Source organism: Myotis nattereri (genome assembly GCF_964212035.1).
Source record: "Myotis nattereri genome assembly, chromosome: 1".
Lineage (NCBI taxonomy): Eukaryota > Metazoa > Chordata > Mammalia > Chiroptera > Vespertilionidae > Myotis > Myotis nattereri.
The window spans coordinates 229,791,878-229,805,910 of NC_138075.1; the positions used below are offsets into that span (position 1 = coordinate 229,791,878).

At 68.2% G+C, this 14,033-nt stretch overlaps 1 protein-coding gene across 3 annotated transcripts in view; it reads right to left on the minus strand.

The window, feature by feature from the left end:
• Positions 1–14,033, minus strand: part of SH3BP2 (SH3 domain binding protein 2) — a 30,024-nt gene that overhangs the window by 1,795 nt on the left and 14,196 nt on the right. For 2 of the 3 annotated variants that reach the window (XM_081105329.1, XM_081105328.1), the window contains exons 2-11: positions 8,805–8,944; positions 7,738–7,840; positions 6,732–6,849; positions 6,459–6,529; positions 4,573–4,661; positions 4,277–4,345; positions 2,683–3,319; positions 1,171–1,306; positions 896–951; positions 68–149 (exon numbers count right to left, since the gene is read on the minus strand). In XM_081105329.1, coding sequence (XP_080961455.1) covers positions 68–149; positions 896–951; positions 1,171–1,306; positions 2,683–3,319; positions 4,277–4,345; positions 4,573–4,661; positions 6,459–6,529; positions 6,732–6,849; positions 7,738–7,840; positions 8,805–8,940 — 1,497 coding nt within the window. In that variant the 5' untranslated portion in view covers positions 8,941–8,944. Of the gene's footprint in view, positions 1–67; positions 150–895; positions 952–1,170; positions 1,307–2,682; positions 3,320–4,276; positions 4,346–4,572; positions 4,662–6,458; positions 6,530–6,731; positions 6,850–6,924; positions 7,318–7,737; positions 7,841–8,804; positions 8,945–14,033 lie in introns of those variants that run through there. The other variant, XM_081105330.1, reaches the window with a different exon arrangement.

Genomic DNA, 14,033 nt, shown 5'->3' on the forward strand with positions numbered 1-14,033 from the left:
ACGATGCAGCCAGCCCCAGGGCGTTGTCTTTGGCAGGCTGGCCACCAGGCTCCTCCGTGGCACCTACCTTCCCGGACTTGGTGGAGGAGTTGCGGATGCAGTAGAGTCCGTCCTGGGGCTCTCCCCGCGGGCTCGTGGCTTTGAACAGCCTGAAAATTAAGTGAGCAGGTGACCCATCTTCAGACGGCTCCCTGGGGACCCTCCAGCCCCAGGACCATGTGACTTTGTCCTCTCTCTCTCCTGCAGCTCAGGCGCCATGAGCAGTGGGTGCAGGGAGCAGTGGGTGCAGGGAGCAGTGGGTGCAGGGAGCAGTGGGTGAAGGAAGCAGTGGGTGCAGGGAGCAGTGGGTGAAGGGAGCAGTGGGTGCAGGGAGCAGTGGGTGAAGGAAGCAGTGGGTTCAGGGAGCAGTGGGTGAAGGGAGCAGTGGGTGCAGGGAGCAGTGGGTGCAGGGAGCAGTGGGTGAAGGGAGCAGTGGGTGAAGGGAGCAGTGGGTGCAGGGAGCAGTGGGTGAAGGGAGCAGTGGGTGCAGGGAGCAGTGGGTGCAGGGAGCAGTGGGTGAAGGGAGCAGTGGGTGCAGGGAGCAGTGGGTGCCGTGAACCCCACCCCCATCATAATCTGGGGCCCCAACCCTCCTTCCTGCCTCAAGCCAGTGCTGGGGGCGGGGGGGGGGGGGCGCGCTGAAAGCAGTGGGTGCCCAGAGCAGTGGGTACGAGAGGGCCAGCCCAGGGTGTCGGCAGAACTGAGCTATGGCATCTGCTGCTTCGCCAGGTTTCCGGCAACACTCGGCTGAGCACTTGTGCCAGCCATGACCCAGCACCGCGGTGAGGAGGGGACAGAAAGACGGGGACCCTCGTGTCTATAAAAACAAGGCCTGGAGAGAAGGGCTCCCACTCACCTCTCCACCTCGTAGGACTCGGTGGTGTTGACGAAGACTGAGCTGGGCAAGGGCACCTGGAGGGAGGGCAGCGTGGTCAGCTGCATGGTCTGTATGGGCTCGTGGCCAGCAACCCCGACCCCCACCGGCTGCCAGCCTGTGCCGAGATCCTAGGCTCTGCACCAGGTCTGTCCCCTCCGCGCCAGGGTCTGGGGGCTCCGGGCCGGGACGGCCATGGGGACTCCGCCCGCAGCCCTCCTGCAGTGCCCCCTCCGGCGCGAGCTCTCGGCGCTTGCCTTTTCATAGTCCTCATCCGAGTCCTTCCCAGAGTCCTTCCCACCCGGGTCGTCCTGCGAGGCGTCAGCCTGCGAGGGTAGGCGGGGCTTTTCGAAGGAGAAGCTCCTGAAACTCTGCCCGTCAGGGGGTGACCGCCTGGGAGGGGAGCAAGAAGGTCACGTCCATCACACGGGGCAGCCCCTCAGCGCTCCTCCACACCAGCCTGTGCACCGGGGGACCGCGCCAGCTCGGCCTGGGCACACGGGGTCTGGCTGCCACAGCCGGTGGCGAAGGCCCACGGCCACAGCGTCTGCGAGGCCGTGTGACGGATCTGAGGCAGCAGGAATCGCGGGACCTGGAGGCCCCAGCCGGGGTCAGGCTGCCGGCGACACTGCCGGGCTGCTGGGGCCTGAGCTCAGACGCTGTGGAGCCGCCAGGGCGGATGGGTGGCGGGTGTGAAGGGGCTGGGCCACGTGTGGCCCGGTGGCTCGGGGAGAATTAAGGAGCCTACACAGGACCAGCTGCTGGATTGTGGGTGAGGCTGTGCTGTGAGTCCACCCTGGTCCCAGGCCCAGGTCCCAGGCTCCGCAGTGACAGTCTACACTACTGTGGCCTCTCGTGAAACAAGTGAGGCGGCAAGGGGTCCTCCCAGGCCCCTCCCACAAGAGCAGGCCTAACAAGAGCTCTGGGGCCCTGGCCGGGTGGCTCATTGGTTGGAACATCATCCCAGACACCAACAGGTCTCAGGTTCGATTCCCGGTGGGTGCAGGAGGCAACGGTGGATGTTTCTCTCTCTCAATCTCCTTCTCCCTTCCTCTCTCTTAAATCATTAAAAATAATAATAAAAATAAACACCGCCTCAGATAAGGATAAAAAAGAGAGAGTCCTGGGGGGAAAGGTGCCGTGGCCGAGGGTGCTGGGGGCCCGGTTTAGCGCACCCACTCGAGGCGCACCCTGTGGCCCCCAGGGCCTTCACTGCTGTGGGTCCCGGCATCTCTGACCACAGGCTGCTGACACTGGAAGTGGGGGCGCCGGGGCTCCTGGCACTGCCCAGCAATAGAGCAGAAAGCACTTCGAGCAGGCCTGGGGGAGTCACTGCAACGCTCCGCATTCCAGCAAGTTCCCACTCGGGGAGGGTGCCGAGGCAGCCCCCACGGCTCCAGAGCCAGGGGCACACCCAGGGCCCCAGGAAGGGTCCCAAAGGCTCACAGCCCGAGCTCTGTCCCCCAGGCCTCTCCCAGGGCAGGCAGCCACCCTGCCAGCCCCTCCCGACCCCAAAGGCCCTGGCCAGGCATGGCAGGGGCTCAGAAAGCTTGTCCCCACGGCCCCCCTCACCCACTGTGCCTCGAGGCAGCCCTGAGCCCCAGGCCCACCACGCCTGGGCTGACGTGCCCCACGTCAAGGTGGGACATCCTCGGACCCCGGTCAGGTGCAGAGGCTGCTGGGCCGAGGCAGAGCCTTCCTCCCCCGGGCAGGGCCGACCCCCCACCGTGGGGAGGAGGCTGGGTGCAGGGAGAGCTGGAAGCACTCACTGGAGGTGAGGCAGGGGCGGCTTCTCCGGCCTGGGCAGGACCGTGGCCCGCGCTGGGGGCTCAGGCACGGGCAGCTTCAGGGCAGGAGGCCTGGGTGCCACGGGGGGCACGAAGAGTCCAGGCCGGGCCGTCTCCCTGAGGGGCTCCTCCTCCACTGCCATCAGGAACTTGGGCTTGTTGGCTGGCACGGGTGGGGGCTCGGGCGTGGGCGGCCCGCGGGGCGACAGGTGGAAGGACTTGAGTTTATCGCAGCTCCTGGAGGTGGCCGCGGCCAAGCCAGCAGAGCCGGCTCCGGGGCTGGGGACGCGGGGCTCCGGGCTGGGGTTCTCAGGGAAGCACGGGGGCCGGCGGAGGGTAGGCAAGCTGGGCACGTTGCCCACCGGGGGGTCACTCATCCTCCGGGAGGCAGCCGGCACCCTGGGGCCAGGCTCGGGCCACCTCGGGCCCAGCAGGTCCCTCTTGAAGTCCTCGGGAGCCGCGCCCACCTCGGGGAGGCGGCGCTTCGGGGGCGGGGGTGGCAGCAGAGGGCCCGGGCCCCTGGAGGTGAAGGAGTGGGCCCGGGGCATGTCGGAGAAGGCGGGCTTCCTGGGCACGGGCACGGGAGGCGGGGGGTAGGCTGGCGGGTGCGTCAGGGCATCTGCGGAGCAAAGAGACCCAGTGGGTGAGCAAGCCTCACTGGTGGGGCGGGACCAGCCCCCTGCTGGTGCCAGGTGCCGGGTCAGGTGCGCGTGCCCCCTGGAGGCGCGCTCAGCACTTCACAGGCAGCCTTCCTCTGGGGTCTGACCCAGCCCGCGGCCGGTCACCTCCCCACCCGCCACGTGCGGCAGCCTGAGCAGGCTCCCCGAGACCCAGATGTCACACCAGGGGCCATGGGGTGCCGGCGGCAAGGAGGACGCGGAGGAGCTGGCCTCGCTGAGGCCGGATTCCCACCGGGGAGGGGGCGGGCGGCTCGGAGGAAGACGAGGGCAGCGTAAGGTGCCCTGGGACACACAGGCGACACTGACACAGGCTGGAGGTGTCGACAGCCCAGCGAGGACATCGGCTGTGGCCCAGGTGGGACGGGAGGAGTGCACCGGGCCGAGCCCTGGAGGCCCTCGGACTTGGGGACGGCACTGGGGCTGCCGCAGGTGGGAGGGGCCTGGGAGGGCCTGTCTGGCCTTGAGCTCCATGGAGCAGAGCGCTGCCAGCCACAGCGGGTGGACCAGCCTGGCTCCCCCCGCAAGTGGGCCCGGCCCTGAGCGGCAGGCAGCGGCAGCCAGAGCACGCGCCTCCTCTGCCCCCTTCCCTCTGTCACGCCGGCCATTGTGGAGAGACCGAGGCCCAGGGTGGGGCTGGCACCCCCAGCCCCTGCCCTCTGCCCAAAGCACCCCCAGCCCCTGCCCTCTGCCCAAAGCACCCCCAGCCCCTGCCCTCTGCCCAAAGCACCCCCAGCCCCTGCCCTCTGCCCAAAGCACCCCCAGCCCCTGCCCTCTGCCCAAAGCACCCCCAGCCCCTGCCCTCTGCCCAAAGCACCCCAGCCCCTGCCCTCTGCCCAAAGCACCCCCAGCCCCTGCCCTCTGCCCAAAGCACCCCCAGCCCACCTCTGGCCACCTACCCTCGGGCTTCCCGGGCTCGGGGGAGTCGGGCTCCAAGTACGAGTCGTCCTCGTCGTCCTGCTCATAGTCTGTGGGCAGATGGGGGTCAGGGCAGGGCGGCCCAGGCTGGCTGCACCGGGGCGGAGGGCGAGGCTCGGAGCACTGCTGTCAGGGAGGCTTGGGCAGGGCTGAGGGCAGGACGGGCGGGCTGGGGAGCCACGGGGACAGAGCAGGCAGGACAGCCAGGGCTGCCTCCCCCGGGCAGCAGCCAGGTCCGGGGTGGAGCAGGATCGGGAGCACGCCGAGGCGCCCTCACCTTCGTTGTCTGTGGGGTACGGAGAGAGGCTGATGTCCACAGGCCGCTCAATGGCGCCGTAGAAACTGTCTGTGTCCGAGCTGGAGTCGCTGGGGTCGGGGGGGAAGGGTGGCAGTGAGCACAGGGCAGCGTTCCCGGCACTCACAGACACACTGCAAACATGTGGACACACAGACACGACAAACACAGGCACGCGCACACACCACACACTGATGTGGGCATATGCACAGATAAACACAGGACACGGACACAGGACACAGACCTAGAACACAGGTGAACACAAATGAGGACAGACAGGCATGCAGACAGACACACAGACACGCTCCATCGAGCGCACAGGACCAGCACGGAGACAAGGCTGTGGTGCCTCCCCCGCCCCGTGGTTTCTGCCACAAGTGTGGCCCCGAGTGGCCAGAGGCTGTCCCCCCTCAGGGCACCGTCCCCCCTGCTCCTGCCCTGGAGGCTGTGGTCTCTAGGCTGACCTACCGCAGGGCACCGGGCCTACCGCAGGCACCTACCACAGGGCACCGGGCCTACCACAGGGCACCCACCGCAGGGCACCGGGCCTACCGCAGGGCATCAAGCCTACCGCAGGGCACCTACCACAGGGCACCAAGCCTACCACAGGCACCTACCACAGGGCACCAAGCCTACCACAGGCACCTACCACAGGGCACCGGGCCTACCGCAGGGCACCTACCGCAGTGCACCTACTGCAGAGGACCGGGCCTACCGCAGGGCACCGGGCCTACTGCAGAGCACCTACCGCAGGGCACCAAGCCTACCACAGGCACCTACCACAGGGCACCGGGCCTACCGCAGGGCACCTACCGCAGGGCACCGGGCCTACCGCAGGGCACCTACCGCAGGGCACCTACCACAGGGCACCGGGCCTACCGCAGGACACCTACCGCAGGGCACCTACCACAGGGCACCGGGCCTACCGCAGGGCACCGGGCCTACCACAGGGCACCGGGCCTACCGCTGGGCACCTACCACAGGGCACCCACCACAGGGCACCGGGCCTACCACAGGGCGCCGGGCCTACCGCTGGGCACCTACCACAGGGCACCCACCACAGGGCACCGGGCCTACCACAGGGCACCGGGCCTACCGCTGGGCACCTACCACAGGGCACCCACCACAGGGCACCGGGCCTACCACAGGGCGCCGGGCCTACCGCAGGGCACCTACCACAGGGCACCTACAACAGGGCACCGGGCCTACCACAGGGCACCGGGCCTACCACAGGGCACTGGGCCTACCGCAGGGCACCTACCGCAGGGCACCAAGCCTACCACAGGCACCTACCACAGGGCACCGGGCCTACCACAGGGCACCGGGCCTACCGCAGGACACCGGGCCTACCACAGGGCATCAAGCCTACCGCAGGGCACCTACTGCAGGGCACCGGGCCTATTGCAGGGCATCTACCACAGGGCACCAAGCCTACCACAGGGCACCTACCGCAGGGCACCGGGCCTACCGCAGGACCCTGGCTGGAGCTGAGGGCTGGAGCTCCAGGGCAGGCAGGGACCTGCAGGGTGGCCCTGGGGGTGCCGGGCCTCCTCTGGGCCCCAGTGGCCTCATCTATGAAAGGACGGAGGGCTCTGTTCTGCCCAAGAGCTCCTGCCGCTGGCCGCCTCGGTGAGGTCGCCGAGACCCACGTGGGCCGAGTGGTGTCCCAGGGACTCAGTCCGGGGCCGGCCGGGCGGACACGGAGCGGCAGCACCCAAAGCTCTGGCTGCTGCCAATGCCGGGCCTCCAGTGGGCAGCTGAGAGCATGTGACCCCCAAGGAGGAACTACCCACAGGGCACACACGCATGCGCACACGGGGTTACAGACGTGGGGGCGGGGCGTGGGCACGGGGTGGAGCCGGGCCCACCTGGCGTCCAGCGGCAGGTCCTTCTTCTCCTGGAGGTGTCCGATCTCCCGGCGCAGCAAGGCCATCCAGCTCTGTGGGGCAGCGGGGCCCAGTGGGCACATGCTGCCCAGGGCACGGCCTCCTCCCTCAGGCCCTGCTGTGCCCACCAAGGTCGGGAGGCCCCTCCGCCCATGCAGGGCTCCTCCTGAGGGCAGGTCCCGGGCATGCGGTGCCGGTCGGGCACTAAGGGCGGCCCCTGCCGCTGCCATGGCTAACCCGCCCCAGGCCCGTCACCTTGCGCTCGTCCTCAGAGGAAGCGGAGAAGAACCAGGTGCGGTGCTTCTTGCTGATGTGGAGGATCTTGAAGGGGAAGACGTTGTTGGACGTGGTCTCCTCGGCCGCCCGCATCACCCTGAGGGCACAGCCAGTGGTCACCCCCTGTCCACGCCCAGGGGGCGGCCCTGCCCGGGACGGGTCTGGCACCCACACCGGCTCCAGCGGACAGACGTGCATGGTCGGGCGAAGCTAGCGGCTCCAGGCAGAAGTGAGTCTGGAGAAGAAAGCGTCCCTCCCCAGGCGACCCCAGAGCGGCCACCGGGCCCTGGCGCCCCCGCTGCGGCAGCGCTCCGGCCCACGTGCGGCTGGGCTGGCGCTGGGGCAAGGCTCCCTGAGGCTGTGGCTGGGTGTGAGCGGGGTGAGTCGCTGCCTGAGGTCTCCGTCCCCCCAGTGAAACCATGGGCCTCCTCAGGCGGGGGCAGGCCCTTCCCCGCTGACCCCGCTCCCATCGCCCATGGCCTCTGGGGAGGGTCCCCAGACCGGGGTCTGCCAGGCATGGGCGATGGGCACAGACTGATGCCACGGTGCAGGGCCCTGGTGCCCACTTCACCCTGCCATGCAGGCCCTGAAGCCATGGGGTGGATCCGGATGACACTAATGGGCTGCACACTACACGATGTCCCGTCCCACCCACGGGCCCGGGCTGCACACTACAGCATGTCACCAGCCAGAGTTCTGTTGTGGGGCTGGGGGAGCAGGGTCAGTGGGGAGCTGGGTTGGTGGAGCAGGTGGGGGCAAGGGCAGGGGAGCGGGTTGGGGGAGCAGGTGGGGGGGCAAGGGCAGGGGAGCTGGGTTGGGGGAGCAGGTGGGGGGTAGGGGGAGCTGAGTTGGGGGGAGCAGGGTCAGGGGAGAGCTGGGTTGGGGAGCAGGGGGGGCAAGGGCAGGGGAGCGGGTTGGGGAGCAGGTGGAGGGGAAGGGCAGGGGAGCGGGTTGGGGGGCAGGGCCGCAGCAGGCGGGCGCTCACCGGTTGTAGCCGCTGAGGGAGAAGGCGCCCTGCGGGGAGGCGGAGGTGCTGCTCTTGAAGTAGTAGATGCATCGCTTGTGGATGATGACAAAGCGCAGGGGCCCTGTGGGCAGCGGGTGCGGGTGAGCTGGGGGCCACTGGGCAGACCCCACTCTGGGGACCCTCCCCAGGGGCCATGGGCGATTGGACCAGGCTTTGAACCCATGGAATGGAAGGGCAAGGAGCTGGGTTGGCATGCGGGCCCCTCCCCAGGAGTCCAGAATGGGGTCAAACGGGGGCACAGTCGTGGGCATGATGGCCGGCCCCGGGCAGGGCAGGTGTGGGCACTGGCTGTGCAGACAAGGGCTGTGAGGCTGGTTCCAGGACGGGCAGAGCAGGGCCAGAGGCCTGGGGAGGCCCAGCCGCCTTGCTGGGTGCTGCGGGCTGCCGGAAGGTTCCCTCCAGCCCAGGCTGGCACAGCGGGGGAGGGGCAAAGAGGAGGAGGCACAGAAGCCCCGAGTGTGGCTCCGACCCCAGGCTGAGCAGTCAGTCCCGCTGAAGCCCCGCTCTCCGCTGCCCCGTGCCAAGCAGCCCCACCGGCCCGGGAGGTCAGTGGCAGCGCGCCCTCGCAGGCACCCTGTCCAAAGACAGCAGGCCAGGGGGTGCCCAGCCTGGGGCACCACGACCAGGCAGCACTCGGAGGAATGGGCAGGCCCGGGCGCTCTGGGCCCTCAGCGCCTTGACAAGTGGCATCTCGCAGGCCCAGGGCTCTCCTGTCCCAGCTGCGGTCCCAGGGCCCAGCCCCCACTTTCATGCAGCTCGAGAGGCTCGGCTTGGCACGTGCGGTCATTTCAAACCACGGTGACCAACCAACTCCCGGAACACCCACCGGACAGGGGAGGGCTCAGCCTGACCAGCTGGTCGGCACCGACACCAAGGACCCTAGCTCGGCACCACCTACGCCCCTCCCAGTCCTGCCAGCGGCCACCTCAGGGAGGGAGGGGAACCCTGGCGGCCCCCAGGGAAGGAACCGGAGGCTCAGCTCTGTCCCCGCGTCCCCCCACCACGCTCCCCCCACAGGGACTCACATTTGAGCAGCTGCAGCTGGGTGCCGCCCTTCTTGTGCAGGTAGCCGGCCTTGGCCACGCCCCCGGGCATGGTCAGCAGGTTCTGGGCACCGATGGCCTTCATGGGGACAGGCCAGTGCATCTCCTCGGCCGCCATGAAGCTGCAATGACAGCAGAGATGTCTCAGCCAGGGGTGGGGACAGCGGGGGCACCAAGGTCCTGAGGCCGCGTGAAGGCTCAGGGCAGGAGGGTGAGAAGGCTGCCTTCTGAAGGCCCAGGCTTCCAGGGGGGACCCTGGAGACAGGGCGCCTGGGCCGCTTGGTCAGCCCCTGGTCCTTCTGGCCACATACCGGGCACCCAGGGACCCTGAGAGCGAAGGGTGCTCTTTCATCGTCACTGGTTCACTCAGCTCTCACCTACTGAGCTCAAGGCCCCTGGAGGCTGAGGACAGCAGAAGGAATTCAGGAAACCACCAGCCCAGGAAAGTCAGGCCTCAGGCCATAACCACCCAGGGATAAGTCCCAGGTGACAGGAGATTCAGGGAGGGCTCCCAGGAGGAGGTGTTGAGTCACAGCCTGAAGGAGGGAGTTAAAGAGGTTCGGGGCTGGGGCAGGCCCTGGGCACCCGCTACACCAGCTCCGACCTTCAGCAGGGAGGGACATGGCTCCTAGATCCCCACCCTCCACTCCTACCTGCCCTTAGCTGGCTTCTGTCTATCCCTTTCTTTTTTTCTTATTATTTTTGTTTTATTATTGATTTTAGAAAGAGAGGAAGGGGGGAGAGAGAGAGAAAGAAATATCGATTTGTTGTTCTACTTACTTATGCACTCATTCATTATTTGATTCTTGTAAATGCCCTGACCAGGGATCTAACCCACAACCTTGGCATATCAGGACCACACTCTAACCAACTGAGCTACCCGGCCAGGGACTGCCCATCCTTTCCTTCGGGCCCTGACCAGGAAGCAGAAAAGCAGGTAGCTACCAGCCCCCCAGCTCCTGGGTCAGGCAACCCAGGTTCCTGCCCTGGCTCGGCCTTCCAGGGGATCCTTAAGCCTCAGTTGCTGGGGCTGTGAAATGGGAGGACAGTGCAGACGCAGCTTGGCACACAGCACACCCTCCCTCCCGCAGGGACCATACAGTACCTGGTCCCGGGTGTTATAAACTGGCACACAGCACACCCTCCCTCCCGCAGGGACCATACAGTACCTGGTCCCGGGTGTTATAAACTGGCACACAGCACACCCTCCCTCCCGCAGGGACCATACAGTACATGGTCCCGGGTGTTATAAACAGACACGAGCAGAGGAGGACGATGGGCAGGTACAGACGCGCACCAGGGCGGAAAGCCCAGATGCCTAGCCGGGGGCAGAACTGGGAAAACAGACCCTCGCCCCAGGGTAGCCTTTCCTCCCCTGGCTGACCACTGGTCAGGCTGTGAGCCCCTGACCTTTCCCTCCCTCAAGATAGCATCCGGGCCTCCGTGCAAGTCAGCTCCAGGCCCAGGGAAGCAGCAAAACCAGACAAGTGACACCGTGGCTGCCTCAGGACCAGCGGGTAATGACCCTGTCCTGGAGCCGACCAATTAGAGGGGACCATGACCTAGAACCGGGGTCCTCAAACTACGGCCCATCCTGCCCGCTGGGTGTTTTGGGGGGCTGCTGTGTGCATAGGAATTTGTTCATAGTTTTTTTTTAAACTATAGTCCAGCCCTCCGACGGTCTGAGGGACAGTGAACTGGCCCCGTTTAAAAAGTTTGAGGACCCCTGGCCTAGAAAGAGCACCCCTGCAGGGCTGATGGTGTTCCAGCAGACCCTCCCTGAGACCTCCCGTAAGATCCCCGGCAAGAGGGGACAGCTCAGGGCCACGGAAGTCCCTGAGGACACGCAGGCTGGTTTGTAGTGGTGACTGCACGGACCACAGGGCTGTTAGAACTGTCCCGTGGCCCCGGGAACAGGCTTCCCCACCCCGGCTGCGTGCCCGGCCCCGGTTCCCGCCCCGGTTCCCGCCCCGGTTCCCGCCCCGGTTCCCGTCGGGGTCAGGCCGGCGCCGCCAGCGTCCAGGCTCCCGGCCCGCAGGCTGTTCGCTCTGGCTCAGCTCCCCTCCCACGCGGCTCCTGCCGCGCCTTCAGGACCCAGACCCGGTCCCCTGCCGCGGGGCACCACGTCCCGCCCCCCCCCACCCCTCGCCCCCCACCCCGCCCACACACACCCCCCACACCCCCCACCCCGCCCCCACCCCGCCCACACACACCCCCAAACACCCCCCCATCCCGCCCCCCACCCCGCCCACACACCCCCACACACACCCCCACCCCGCCCCCACCCCGTCCCGGGCCCCCACCCCGCCCACACCCCCACACCCCCCGCCCCGGGCCCCGTGCGGCTGGAGGAGGCGTGTGCTCAGCAGAGGGGCAGCTGCGGGGCCTTCCCCACCTCAGCCCCGCCCCCCAAAACAAAGCCTCTGCGCCCACGAGGAGCAGCGCCCGGTGGGGGCTCCCCGCGCCGCCCGGGCTGCCCCGCGGCCTCGATCGCCCACCCCGGCCGGCGGCTGCCTCGAACCGAAGCCAATCCCTGCGGCCGGGACCCAACAGCCGAGGCTGCGAACAAAGGCGGGCACCGCCCTCCGCGCCCCGGCCGGGACCAGCCCCGCGGGTGGGAGAGGTGCCCGCGCCCCGCGCCCCCCGCCCCCCGCCCGCCTTTGTTCTCGCAGGAAGCCTGGCCGGGCCGGCTCGGTACTCACGGCGTCCACGCGGCGGGCACGGCCGGCTTCCGGGGGGCGGACCCCCGGCCCCGCGCGCACCGACACGGCCCCGGGCTGGGCTTCCCCGCCGCCTCGCGCCAGGCTCTCGGCTCCCGCGGACCCCAGCCCCGCGGCCGGAGACCCGCACCCGCCATGCTGCCACGTCCCGCCCCGCGCCGCCGGCTCCGCCCCGCGGGGAGGGAGAGCTCTCGGGCAGGTGGGGACCCGCCTCCCCCCCCCCGCCCCGCACCGCCCCTTCCCCCGCACCGCCCCCCCCTCGCCCCCCGCACCGCTCCCCGCACCGCCCTGCCAGGCACCACACCGCCCCGGGGGCGCACACCGGTCCCTTCGCTGCCCTGTTCGGAACCTCCTGGGCCTCCCCAAGCCCACCTGCCCTCCCGGGTCCCGCCGGGGGGCCTTTCCCACGGCTTCCCCCCCTCACTTCCCCCACCCCAACCCCGCTCCACCCCGCGGTGGCCTGTCCAGCCCGGCCCACGGCTCCTGCTGCCAAGCCCGCCGGCCTCCTCCGGGCCTCCGCCAGTTCCCGCTGCCTGGAGTGCCACCGGCTCAAATAAGCTCCGATCCCCCCCAAACTGGCAAACAGAAGAGGGGGGCTCGTTTTCGGAGCCAGCAGTGCCCCGACACCAAGCTGAGATGCACCACCGGGAGCGGAACCTGCAGACCATGCCCCGCGGGCGGGCGTGGACACAGAAGTCCCCCAACGCCAGCCGGGGCTCTGCCCGCCAAGCGGCCCCCAGGAGGGAGGGCGGAGGCGGTCTCGCAGTCAGCAGGGTGACAGGTCGGATCAATCAGATCGATCGAATAAAGGACGAAAGCCACCTGATCGTCTCAGGAAACAAAGCGTTTGACGAACTTGGACAATCCTTTCAGGATGAGCACACCACTCCACAAACTCGGACCAGGAGGGAACTTCCTCCAGGCGGCCAGGCGCCGGGAGCACCCGCCGCCACCCCCACTCAGCCGCTCAGGCACCCGCGCAGGCCCTGCCCTAAGGCTCTGCCCTAAGGCAGGGACAGGCAGGGACAGGCAGGCACAGGCAGGGACAGGCAGGGACAGGCAGGGGCAGGCAGGGACAGGCAGGGGCAGGCAGGGACTGCCCTCCTTGCCGCCGGTTAACCTGGCCCTGGAGGCTCTAGCGGCAGTCTAGCCGGTTCCAGTAGGCAAGAACAGTGGAACACATCCGACGAGAGGAGGAAGGTAAACGTCACAGACTAGCTGTTCGGTGTAGAAAATCCCAAGAGCCCGCTGGAAACGATGAGAACTAAAACGGGCTGGGGGGGCCGGTGGGGGGGCTGGCTACAAGACCAACACACAAAAATTGGTGGTATTTCTAGACAGTAGCACGCGAATAGCCCCAAAACGAGCTAAGGTCCAGCGCCCTCCTCAGGCAGCCTTCCCTGACCTCTGCGGGGTCCTGTGTCCCTCCACGGGCTGCACGGCCCCTCCCAACACTGACCACACGGGCGTCACTGTCCATCCCGTCCTCACCAGCTCAGGCCCGGCACAGGGGCACCCGGGGAGCCCGAAAGGAGGCGGAGGGTATCCACCCGGCGGGTGTGGGGACTGCAGTTGTGTGGGAGGCGCAGGAACCCCAAACAGAGCCCCAGCCAGGTGTGTCGCACCCTCCTGGCCTGTAAGGGGACGGGGCAGCTGCTGTGAGGACAGATGGCGCCCTCGCTCCTGCTCCCCATCTGGGAGGAGCTGGGGGGAGTCCTCCATTCTCACTGGCCACCGTCCCTTCCTGGGCAAGCTGAGGGCGCCAGGTGGCCGCTGACTGGCCTTGGGTGGGCAGGGTGGGTTGTGACAGGGCCAGGCTGTGTCCATCTTCACACACACCCAGGGGTGTCCCTGCTTCAGGACAGATGCCAACATCTGCAGCCCCTCTCCCAAGGACGGACTGTCCAAAGGGAAGCCCATCCTGACACCACACATCCTCTGGCCGCCACCGGCCCTGCACCTGCACCCGCGGGTGAGCTGGGCTGGCGGGCAGCTGACCGGAAAGCCGGTGCCAGGCCAGGCTGGAGTGAACGGGGGAAGTGGTAGCTGAGAGTGAGGGTGACGGCAGGCCATGGTGGCCATAGTGACCTCACAGCTTTGGGGGGACTTTCAGCCCAGCTCAGACCCCATCGGAGCCCGAGAAAGTGGAGGGGAGGCCCCAGGGTCACCCATCGCCCAGGTGGCCTTGCCCCCCGGGCTGCCTCCCCCCCAGCCCCAGTGACCTGACAGTTAAACTCCATTCACCCCCGGGGCCTCCATAGGAAACCTCAGTCCCCTTCTCTAGGGGAGACACCCCACTGGTGCCCCAGGCCACCCCGTGAGCTGGCAGCTGCCCAGCTTGTGGTGCAGGGCGCTGTGTTCCCGCAGCTCGAGCGGCCGCCTGGACAGGGCTCTCGAGAGGCGCAGGTCGGGGTGGGTGGCCAGGTAGTGCCGCTGGGCGTCTGCAGGTGTGCGCCCTGGGAGAGGCACCTGGGCACCGGGCACTCTCGGG